This window comes from Trichosurus vulpecula, chromosome 4 (genome assembly GCF_011100635.1).
Source record: "Trichosurus vulpecula isolate mTriVul1 chromosome 4, mTriVul1.pri, whole genome shotgun sequence".
In the NCBI taxonomy this organism is placed as follows: domain Eukaryota; kingdom Metazoa; phylum Chordata; class Mammalia; order Diprotodontia; family Phalangeridae; genus Trichosurus; species Trichosurus vulpecula.
This window is the reverse complement of record NC_050576.1, coordinates 134890016-134902557: the sequence shown is the minus strand read 5'-3', so window position 1 is coordinate 134902557 and position 12542 is coordinate 134890016. Positions and strand designations below refer to the sequence as shown.

General features: G+C 41.7%; 1 protein-coding gene across 1 annotated transcript in view; it reads left to right on the top strand.

Moving 5' to 3' along the window:
• KIF26B (kinesin family member 26B) overlaps nt 1-12542 on the top strand; it is a 599749-nt gene that overhangs the window by 509332 nt on the left and 77875 nt on the right. Inside the window, exons 9-10 of the mRNA XM_036756209.1 lie at nt 101-284; nt 9776-9935. Of these exons, the coding sequence (XP_036612104.1) occupies nt 101-284; nt 9776-9935 (344 nt within the window). The remainder of the gene's footprint in view (nt 1-100; nt 285-9775; nt 9936-12542) is intronic.

The following is a 12542-nucleotide window of genomic DNA, read 5'->3' as shown; positions in this document are numbered from 1 at the left end:
TCCTTCCCCTTCCCCTACCCCAGGATAAAGCTGACCACCTTGGGCATCTCCTGGTTCCCTTTTGCATTTTTTCCTTCATCTCTTGAATTCTGTCTCACAGCTCCAGAACCAGAGTGAACTCCGAGCCCCCACCGCCGAGAAGGCGGCCTTCTTCCTTGACGCTGCCATTGCCTCTCGCCGGAGCAGCCAACAAGATTGTGATGAGGACGACCATAGAAACTCACATATGTTATTCACTCTGCATATCTACCAGTACCGAATGGAAAAGAGTGGAAAAGGTGGAAGTAAGTTAGCTGATTCTCTCTCCTTCTTCCTTCTTGGCAGCTTTCAAATCAATAGAGAAAATTCATTTCAGTTTAAAGAAAGTTAAATGCCTACTGGGTGCCATGCACTATATGAGGTATTGAGAAGACAAAGATAAAATGTAAGAGTCCTTACTCTCAGAAGCTGGAGATCTTTGCTAAAATGGGGGTCTGGAGGAAGAAGTCACCTATCAGGAGAAGTTTCTCCAAGGTAGCAAGCAAGGGGAGATCCAGAGAGTGGGTCCAGGATTGAAGGAGGGGAAAGGTTAGTGATTTACTCATGCTAAAAACAGCTCATTAGTATCTGAATCAAGATTTGGCTCCAAGTCCAATATCCTGTCCACTATACCATCCTGCCCCTCTCTAATGGCTCTCAGCTTTTATTATTACAGAACAGAGATTATCACAGTTAATCCTCATAGCAACATTGGGAGGTTGCTAGGGTGAGAGGTCTGCCTATTTTATGAAGAAACAGGCTCAGTTTGTTTAAAGGACTTGGAAGACGAGGGAAGGGCTGGCCTTCTAATCAGGGTCTTCTGAGTCTGACTTAAATACTCTTGTCATTAGCCCACACTAGTTCTCTTGCCTGTCTGGCTCTATAGAAGTTTTTAATCCAGCCACTGGCATAGAACACACGATTCATATTACCCACCTCCCGAATAAAATCCCAAAACTATTACAATGAGAGAATGTCTAAGAAGAACTATAGGATGTTTTAACATGTACTTTTGAGATTCTTGTCCCATCTCTGTGAATAATCTTCTTTATGCATGGGTCTACTCTGGTTAAAAACCTCCAGTAGTTCTCTTTTGTCTGCCAAAGTAAGTTCCAACCTCTTTGCCTGAGATTCAAAGTCCCCTAAAATGCCTTTCTGTCTTAGTTTGCCAGCCTGAGTTCATGTTATGCCTCTCTGTGAACTCTATGCTCCAGCTAAACTTCTACTAGCTAGCTTCTACTGAGCACACTCTAAACTTACTTATTTCTGTGCCTTGGGAAAAAGACATTTTCCTATGCCTAGAATATCCTCCCTCTGCTTTTTCATCTTTTGAATCCCTAACCATCCTTAAAGCCCAATTCAAATGCCGTCTTCTCTATGAAGTCTTCCCTGCTCCCCTCCTTAGTCATAAAGACCCTTTTCAAACCTCACATTGCACGTCATTTTAGAGTATACCACATTATGATATTTTACAGAATATGTTATGTTTATCAGTGTTTGTATCTTATTGGACAATGAACTCCATCGATGTCACATTGAAACTCTTTTTCTCCTCTAACACCTAGCAAATAGTAGTTGCTTAGTTCAATATTTGTTCAGCAAAATAGTATATAATGACAGTGGTGGCATTTGGGGCTGGTCAAAGGGGTCTACTTTTGCTAAGGGGTGCCTCAGCTCTTGGCTCAGCCCTAGGGGCACCCTGGCCTCTAAAAAGTGGTGTCAGACTCTTTTTCTTCTCATTTTGAACTTTTTGTGGCCCCACTTCAGAGCCCCAGGGATAAATCACTTAAAGTTTGGGTTTGGTTCAAGTTTAGGGTCTCCCCAAAAGAGATTATAAAGGTATTTAATGTATAAAATTGATTAGGTATAGGACAGAATGCCAGAACTGGAGTCCGGAAGACCTGAGTTCAAATTCCACCTCTGGTTCTTATTAACTGTGTGGTCCTGAGCAAATCAGCTTCTTCTGTAAAATGGGCTTTTCAGGCCCCTTTCAGCTGTATATCTATGAGCTATTCATTTCCTCCACACAAAATAAATGCTTCTATACAAAATACTTTTTTAAAAGCACACATTATTTAGTTGTTTTCATTTGTTTTGGACTCTTCGTGACCCCACTTGGGCTTTTCTTGGCAAAGATACTGGGGTGGTTTGCCATTTCCTTCACCAGCCCATTTTACATATGAGGAAACTGAGGCAACCAGGGTTAAGTGACTTGCCCAGGGTCACACAGCTAGTAAGTATCTAAGGCCAGATTTGAAGTCAGGAAGATGAGTCTTCCTGACTCCAAGCCCTGCACTCATCCACTGATCAACCTAGTTGCCCTGGGCTGCTCTTCTGGTTTTGTGACCAATTTAGCACTCTGTCATAGAATTGGAGTAGGCATGTAGGGATCAATAAGAGGAATATTTCATCATCCCAAAGTCCCAGTCCTTCAGAACTGAGTGTTGTAATACCATCTGCTTTCTCTCTGCATCCTAAGGACCACTGACCCTTTCCATCTGACTTGTAGCTGAAAGCTAATTCCCCTTCTATTAGAATTTGAGCTATTTGAGCTCAGAGACTGCCTCTTTTTCTATCTGCATGCATTTCTATTTGTGATTAACACAGTTAAGAAAAAAATTAAAAATAAAATCCCTATGTCTCCAAAAGTGGCCATGGAGGTCAAGTATTTTTTTTTCATGAGATTGCCTCCAAGGGGCTCATTCTCATGAATGCTCCATGGGGTGTATGCCAAGCCAACCTCCAAAACAAGTGAATGAATTAATGGCTACATAAATACATTTAGACATGTTCCTATTCTTTGCTTCTCTGTTTTGAAAATGAGTCTGATATGACCAACCGCTGCATCATCTAAGGATGAGGATACAAATCAATTTTCTGGCTATCAAAACTTAATACCTGTTAGAAACCAGGTTGATGGATGGTGTCAAAATGCATCTGTATGATCAGTGAATCTAATGCAGTTTCTTCCTGCATGGCTCCTATATCTATTATCCTACAGAGAGCATCCCCACTCTGCTATGTTGGGCTTGAAGCCATGCTGTGATTCCCAGCATGGATAGCTCCCAGTTTTATGCAGTAGCCTAGTTCAAAGCACTCTGGCTGTGTTCGTACCAGCAGTAGAGAGCAAAGGATGCTTCTTAGCTAGGTACTTTTAAGAAAAGTGGGCTCACCTTTGCAGACCAACATTTTTTCTATTGTTAGAAGAATCCATAGTAAAGTCTTATCAGTTTCTCCCTGCTCTGCTTGAAAATATTGGCCTGGCTCCAACTACAAGGCTAATTCCAAAAATCTTCTATAGAACTAAGAGCCTGATCTGAGAAAAGAGCTCATTAGTCAGTCAACCAACAAGCATTTATTAAGCACCTACTATGTGCCTGGCACTGTGCTAAGCTCTATTAAAGAATGGTGTTTCCATTCTATGGGGTTCCTATGATACTTCTATGATGCTTGTATTTATGCTGCATTTGCAACAGTTGAGAATTGATCTCTATAACACAGTTACCACAATTTCTTGAATAGAAATCATGTTGTAGGTATTTCATATTCTTCATACTGCAATTACACCATGGATCCTCTCCTTTCCCAGAGTTTCCAAGCATGACTTGGAGAGGAAGTAAGAATTTCAGTCAGTGATGAGAGGATACAAATTTTTTTAAACAAAACATTTTCTCTGAATTTCCCCCAAAAGATCTGGGTTCTACTTGACTGGGATTTCTGGCAAATGACTCAGCTTGGTGGTATAGTGCTGGACTCTGAGTCAGGAAAACCTGAGTTCAAATCCTGCCTCAGATACTTAGTTATGTAACTCTGGGCAAGTCACTTGACCTTTGTCTGCCTAGTTCCCGCATCTATGAAGTAGGGATAATAACAGCACCCTACCTCTCAAAGTTGTTGTGAGAATAAAATGCAATATTTTCTAGTCCTTAAAGTGCCATGCAAATGCTAGCTAGCATTTGTATAAATGCTGGTGTAAAGGTACTTGGAAAGGTGATGATTCTGATATTGAATATATAGCAAATACAATAGGTTGGGGAAGGGAGAAGAAGGGAGTGATGCCTCAGAAGCGGGAAACTAGGACTCTGAAACGTATATATGCATTCATTTCTTCCTTTCAAGCAGCTCTCAGTAATGAGGAGAAGCTATCGGGGATTGTTATATCTTTTTTTTAAGCAAAGGTGTTGAGTCATTTCAGAAACCATTTGTGACCCCATTTTCTTGGCAAAGATACTGGAGTGGTTTGCCATTGCCTTCTTTAGCCCATTTTACAGATAAGGAAACTGAGGCAAACAGGGGTAAGTGACTTGGTCAGCGTCACACAGCTAGTTAAGTGTCTGAGGCTGGATTTGAACTCAGGTCTTCTGGATTCCAGGCCCAGCACTCTATGAACTGTGCCATCTAGCTGCCCTTTTAGCAACGAGTGGACCTCAAAAGATCCACATCTTGAGCAAATAGGCTTCTCAGCTACATTGGACAGAGAATCTCAGGAGATAAAATTTTCTTAGGTACTCTTTTCATCCTTCCCCAGTTTGGACTAAGCAAAAAGCATTGCAGTAAAAACTATGTTTTTCCTGCCTTTGTAGTAGTCCCATAATATCAGAAGGAGGGAATGTTGTAGTTCTGCTTTCGAACTTGGTTATAAAAATGTATTGAGATCTGGAATAGTAAGGAAGCATCAACCCTTCCCTTTAAATGTTATCAGACTATTTACTCAGGGACTTAATTTTGTCTGGGGCTTATTATTTAAAAAAACCCCTTAACTGTCAATCCTTTACATGCTCTTGATATTCACTAAATATTAAACATCAAAACTATCACCTTTCTACATGCAATATGTGGAAGATAAGCTTTCATTTTTTTAACTCCAACTTTGGAAAACCACTGAAGGGGCTGTCATCATAATTAGCTTCCAAAAGCTTTTACAGAGACATTTTAGCGTATCAGAAATGGAGAGAAAAGGAAGAAAAAGAGATGATGGCCTGATGGCAATAAGTGATAGATACCTGCCTACCAAAAGGCCATGGATGGAGAATTGTGTGGGAAGGGACCAGGAGGCCTATATCTGCAGTGCCTGAGCAATACACTTGCCAACCATTCTCCATACATGTTTGAGTTCAGTGAATTTACATCTGTTTAAAATGTAATGAGATGATTTAGTGTGTTGTTTAAAATGGAAATTTTGTTTACTTATATTTAAGTAATAATCCCCCTGGACCTAGCAGCCAGAACTCAATTAAGGGAAGGTTTATTAATTAGCCACCCTGCAGCGAAGAGGAAGATGGAGCATGCTTCTATTAACTGGCCGTTATGAGCGAAGATGGCTGATTTGATGTATCAGTCATACAGCTGCTAAACACTCACGTGTGCGCATGCGCATTTACACACATGTGCATACACGTACACTCATTTAAGATTTTCCTATTTCCAGACATAGCTGAAAGAAAACAAAATCTCTAGAGAAATGTCATTCTTTTCCAGATGTCAGTAAAGAAAGGCTTATTTTTTTGTTTTTGGCTGTAAAAATTCTGTTTTCCAACATGATTTGGGTATATTCTAAACCGACTTCCCTATTCAGTGCTTCTTACGTTGGCTATCCCTTTGAGTAGAAAACCAAATTAGATATCCCTAGACAATTCTAAGTTCTAGGAAAGAATTTCTTGATCTGTGGAGGAAAGAAAGGAAGGAAGGAAGGAAAAGAAAGAGAAAGAAAGGAAGGGAGGAAGAAAGAGAAAAGGAAGGAAGGGAAGGAAGAGAAGGGAAAGAAGAAAGAAGGGAAAAAAGAGAAGAAGAGAAGGAAGGAAAGGAGGGAAGCAGAAAGGAAAGAAAGGGAAGGAAGGTAGAGAGTAAAGAAGGGAGAAAGGAGAAGGAAGGGAAGGAATGGAAAGAAGAAAGAAGAAGAAAGGGAAGGAGGAGAAGGAAGAAAAGGGAGGGTAAAAAGAAGAAAGAAAGAATTTAAGCACTTACTATGTGCTGGGTGCTGCGATACTTTACAAATATTATCTTACATGGTCCTCAGAGGCAGGTGCTATTGTTACCCCTATTTTACAGATGAGGAAACTGAGGCTGAAAGAGATTAAGTGATATGCCCAAGGTCACATAGCCTGTAAATTTCCGAGGCAGAATTTAAACTCAGGTTTTCGTGCTCTAACCACTGTGCGTATGTAAGCATACTCCTCGCATTAACTGGCACTAAGAAGTCACAATAGTATTCATTCATTCACTCATTCATATATTCATTCACTGATTCAGTCTCAGGTGCCTCCTGTTTCAGAGTGCCATGCTAGGGACCAGGCTGTAAGATATGCAGAATTCGGTAAGACACAAGTCATGGTTTGCATGGAACTTCTAACCCAGTAGGTGAATAAGGAATAAATTTAGACAACTCTAATACACATTCTAAGTGCATTAGAGAAGTTCTTTAAAGTGCTTTGTGAAGTCCGAGAAGCAAAGTCATGAAGGAGGTGGCATTTGAGTTCAATTTTTTTTTTTTTGGTTTTTTGGCAGGACAATTGGGGTTAAGTGACTTGCCCAAGGTCACACAGCTAATACATGTGTCAAGTGTCTGAGGCTGGATTTGAACTCAGGTCCTCCTGACTTGAGGGCTGGTGCTCTACTCATTGCGCCACCTAGCTGTCCCTTGAGTTTAATTTTAAAAAGAAATAGGAATTCAGTAAGGAAAGGCAGGGAAAGGGGTATTACAGTCTCAGGGAAGAGTCAAGGCACAAAGTAGAAGAACACATAAGGTGAGTTTTAGGGACAGATGAAATCAGTTTGTCTGGAACATAGTGTGGAGAAGAAAGGAGTACCAGTTGAGTCTGAAGAGGTGAAACAACATTACTGGGGGTCCAGTTGGTGGAAAAATGTGAAGTTATAAATGATATGAATGGGCAATCAGATGAACAAGGCTACGGTAGGGTTTCCAGGCTTGCCTAGGGCTGGTACAGATTTATATTTGATGACTTATTTATAAATATTACTCCCTCTGCAGTTTATAGGGGGAGCCTGAGTTCTTAAAAGGCATTCCATGGGCCATTTCTTGTACTTGTCTGCAAGGCTGATAGGATCATTTTTCCAATCTTTTATTTTTTTCTCCTTAGATTCTTAACTCCTTTTCTTCCAAAGCATGATCAAGAAGCTCTCAAGAGGTCACAGTAGCTAGAATGGTAGCATTTTCAAGCTGGAAATAACCTTAAAGATCCAACTAGTCCAACATCTTTTTGTGAATGAGGAAATAAAAGCCTTTAGAGGTTAAATAAGTTGTTTGATGTCACAGATCTAGTCAGGGGCAGAGCCAAAAAGCTAAAACTCCGTTCCTCTGACTTGCAAGCCATTCTTCTTACCTGTACCCCCCCCTTTACCCCCCCTCTTTCCCTCTCCCTCTTCCTCTTTCTTCCCCTCCCTCCCCCCACCCCACACCTCCTCACACCCTGATATACTGGGATGCTAGAGAGAATCTGCCAGGAAATCCTGGAAGCTCTGACTGGTCTTCCTTTCAATAGGAAGTAGCCACTCATTGCATCTGATAACATGCCTCACAAAGTGAAATTGTCCTATTATTTTCTGGTGATGATCAAGGCTTATTGTGGGATAATTCCATTTTGTCCAAATCTAGATTTAGAGACCCTGGGGATAGAAATGCTAGAACCCAAGGAGAACTCTGAGCAAGGTAAAGCAGGTTCAAATGAAGTTCTAACCTACAGCCTACAACTAACAGAATCCTAGAGACAGAGAATGAGGTTTCTAGATATCTCCCCTTCTTTCCCCTCCCCCCACAATTAACTGCACTTATATTTTCATTCATTTAAAAATAATTTCTCTCCTGTCCCCTGGGGTGATATGGTTTCTTGCTAATGGGCAAATGATCTGAGTCCATTTAGCCAGTCCCTGCCACTGCAGATTAAGCAAAACATGTGAAATTCCAAATTCTGTAAAGGCTCCAATTCCAGTTGACTGGGTGATAGTAGGCAGGCTCTGGTATAGCCCTAAGCTCATTTGCCATTTTCTAAAAGTACACTCCCAACAACTCGCGTATAATTATGAATACTTTATAACGTTCTTATAGCATGGCATAAATGAGCTCATTTGTTCCATGCATGCTTATCAGGATGGATTGGAGATTTGTTGTGATTCACTTAAATCAGCTGAACTCTTAGGGTCAACGAGGTCACACTGGGCCCTCTCTCTCCCCTTCAATCTGTGATGCATACCAATATCCTGTCTGTGTAATTACGTTGCAGTACTTTTTCCTCTCTCTGTAAACTGAGTAATTCATTATCTATTTCCTTATTTGCTACAGCAAACCTTGCAAGATAGAGAAATGTTGGGGAGGAGGTAACTTTAGCCTAGTTAGTAAAATAGGGATAAAATATACTTTCATTAAGCATGAAATCTTATTAGCTATAGGGCTCAAAACTGCTTTTCTAGACCAGGAGCAGACAATGGGACCTAGGGTGGGGTAGAAGCAATTAGACCTAAGAAAGTCATTTGAAAATGTCTTCATTTCACAACCTATTCAGGCTGTCACAGGAAGCTTTGTGGTCTGGTAGAGAGATCACTGGATCTAGAGTCAGAGAATCTGAGATCAAATCCTGCTTCTCCCTGCCTATGGACCCATGGGAGTTCATTATATCTCAAAGCCAGTTTTTCCTTGATCCACAATAATAAAAGACAGATGAAGCCAGAACAGTAGCAGCAGCAGCAGTAGTAACTGTAATTAGGTTTCAGTCTTTTTCTCTCTCTAAACTGAGTAGTAATAGTAGAAATAGTAACAGAAGTAGAAAATGTAGCAGCAGCAGTATTATTAACTTTGTAATTAAGTTGCAGAGTTTTTCTTCCTCTCTCTAAGTTGAGTAGTGGTAGCAGCAGCAGTTGTAGCAGCAGCAGCAGCAGCAGTAACTATGTAATTAGGTTGCAGGGTTTTTTCTTACTCTTAACTGAGGAGTAGCAGCAGCAGCAGCGGTAGCAACAACTTTTCACCACCTATCCAGTGACAGATCGTGTGTAGAGAATCAGCCCTTGGCATCTAGCAGAGTCACACTCAGACATATTCTCACCACCATTCCTCTCTCTCGAATCTCCCCGCCAAACCTAAACCCTTTGCCTGAGACCTTCTTTGACTGGTGCTTTACCACCGTTGACATTATATTGTAAGCTCCTTGAGGGGAGGGACTTTTTATTAATTGTATTCCCAGCATTTGGCACGATGCCTGGCACATAGTAGGCGCTTAATAAATGTTTATAGGATATTGGATTGACAGATTGTTACCTGAGCAGTGAAAAGGCATTAGACTCAGGATTGCTTCAGATGAGCAATAAGCAAATGAATAATTGAGAACCATATTGAGAATTGTGATCCAAATCTTCCGGGACTTGCTTAATCCAAACAGCAGCAAGCAAGGTACCACGGTGTTTTCACATATTCCAAGTTTACTTTCCTGGGCTCCTACTGAGCTTGGCCTGTAGGTGCCAAGCATTGTGATAGCAGGCCCAATTTTTAAGGAGACCAGCAATGAGAAGCAATAGGGAGTGAAGTATGTTGAACAGAAGTTAACAGGATCCCCACTGTTTATTACTCCCAGGCATGACTTCAATGGGATTTCTGAGTAGGTTGTGATGAGCCGGGTCTTATGCGTGGACTCGAACATGTGTGTGTTCATAGGGATTTTTTCCAAGAAGCTCTATCAAGAATCATTCAGCATCAGCCCAAAGCTAACTGTCCCTTCCTGTCCTTTTTTCTCTCTCTCTCTCCTTGTGGCAGTGTCTGGAGGTCGAAGCCGCTTGCATCTGATCGACCTAGGCAGCTGTGTCAAAGCTCTAAGCAAAAATCGAGAGGGTGGTTCAGGCCTGTGCCTGTCGCTATCGGCCCTGGGAAATGTCATCCTTGCTCTGGTCAATGGCAGTAAACACATCCCTTACAAGTAAGTGACTCTCTCCATCGGAAGCCTGTCTGGGTGAGCTTCACACACTTTGAGTTGGACAATAGAGCTTGACTTTGTGAGCCCGGAGGTGGTCGAGAGTGAGGGTGGGGTACAGAAACACAGAGGCAGAGGGAAGCCTCAGTTTCATTATCCAGGCAGGACCAGGAACTGGAATCCATTACCTGTAGTTCAGTACATTATTTTCCAGAGTCAAGGTCTGGGAACAGTAGCCAGTGTTGTTCAGTTATTTCAGTCGTATCCAACTCTTTGTGACTCCATTTGGGGTTTTCTTAGCAAAGATCCTGGAGTGGTTTGTCATTTGCTTCTCCAGCTCATTTTACAGATGAGAAAAGTGAGGCAAACAGGGTTAAATTACTTGCTCAGTGTCACGTAGCTAGTAAGTGTCTCAGGTGGATTTGAACTTGGGTCCTTCTGACTCCAGCCCTGGCACTCTATCTACCATACCACCTAGATGCACATAGCAGGCACTTAAATGTTTACTGATTGATCCATGTGAGGTACTCACTAATCAAGATAACTGGGCTTCAGAGAAGAATTTCTAGAGATGAAAGGGTTAAGTGCTCCAACTCTAAATCTATGAATATAAATATAAAAAATAAAATATGAAAAAAAATTAGCAGGGTGCGTCAGTGGGTAGAGCAGTGACACTGGAGACCAGAAGATCTGAGTTCAAGTCCAGCCACAGCTGCTTATCAATTGTGTGACCCTGGGTGAGTCTATTTGTCTCAGTTCCCTCTTCTACAAAACAGAGATAATAATAGCCCCTACCTCCCAGATTGTTGTGATTATAAGATGAGTTATATTTGTACTTTTTTTTTGCAAACCTTAAAACATTATATATAAACATTAGTTAATAGCTAAGGATCACTAATAAAATTAATCACTTGACAAGTTATTTAACCTGACGAGATCTCAGTTTCCTTATCTGTTAAATGTGAAGATTGGACTCAGTGATCTTTCAGGTCCCTTCTGGCATTAAATCTGTGAGCCTATGATTATTAATAAAAGTAGTGAAACATAAAAGTGGTTTTTCAAAGTTAAGGTTCACCAATAAAATTAAGTGTTATTGTGAGCAACCAACTTGTGAAGGGCCCTGCCCACTGAGCAAACTTTAAAGAATATGGAACAGAATGGTCTTTCACCCATTCCAAAAAAAGATTTTCTTCAGTTCCAACATTCCTCCTTTTCACTCCCTCCTTCATGGGGTAAAAGTAAACTACCCCCATTCTTTCTGTAGACATAGACATAAAAAGTCTCTGTTTATACCACCTCGAGTCTAGAGACCATTCCTCATCACTGTGACCCTAGCCCAGCAAAGCCATCTGCTGCCAGACCACTGTCCAACACACCACATGTTGTTCTAGCTGGGATGAGGGAATGTTTAGTGCCAGGTACACATAATTCCCAATGGCCTTGTATCCTGGCCAGTGCCTTCCATCTTAGAATGCTTGTTTGCCAATTTGTCAGGACTCAGTAGAAGCAGAGAGATTTCCATTGTTCCTCAATCCTTAATGCCCATCATGGGGCTTGAGGTTTCCCCTAAGGCCTCTTGTACAACCTCTCCCCAGATAAAGCAGCTACCATGGTACCAAATTCCAGGTTTGGCTTCAAGGGTATTGAAATGTGGGACCAGCTGAGTTGCTTTCCCCTTCTTTGATGATAAGAAAGCCAAGGCATGGATTGCCCAGAGTTACCCAGCTACTTAGTACCAAGAGAAAAACTGGGATCCTATCTCACAGCTTTGGAGACTTTGGCACCTTTCTGATCCCTTTGAGCCAATCCACTTCCCCTTTGTCATCCAGCTTTATAAAATATGAGCTGCCTTTCCCCAGCACAGCGGGAGGGATTTAACACAGCAGGATGGCCCCAGTTTCTTTTCTAAATTCAGCCAGAACTCTAAAGCTACATTATGCAGCTTTGTATGAGCATGCTAAAGTGCCCTGCCTAGTGCCAAACCTTATTCTCCCTACTTGTATGTCTCCTAAAGAAAACAGTCTCTTTTCTTTCAATTTTTAAAATCTTGTTCCGGTTTACTTTAAAAAAAATCCAGAATACCACTGCCCTCCCCCCCTTCAATTTCGCCCATCCCCCAGATGCTCGATTTGTCACAGTCGGCAACACTCTACTTGGAACCTGCATTATTATGGCTTGCTTCTGGGAAATTAACCAAAATGTGTGCAGAGGGGATATGTCCTTTCCTCATTTCTCTTCATCATGGTCCCAGACCATTTGTCATGTGAGTGAGTTAGGAAGTGAGTTTGGATTCATTACCCATCCCAGGCACTCCCCCAGGCACGGTAGACGTGCCCTAAATGATTCTGACTTTGCCGATGATACAGCTTTGGCGGGCAGCAAGCAGTGGTATAGGCAGCAGCAGGGAGGACAGCTTCCCATCATCAGCCATCATGCTGTTATAGGCTCACTGTCCCTTCTGGAATCCCACAAGTCAGTCCTAAGAGATGACAACTTCCATAAAGAAAGATGGGCAGGGGGTGAAGGGATAACCTTGATCTCTGCTTCACTTTGAGAGGAGCGTGGTAAACCAATCAGACTACCAGACTCCTTTGGACCAGGACATGGAAGGTT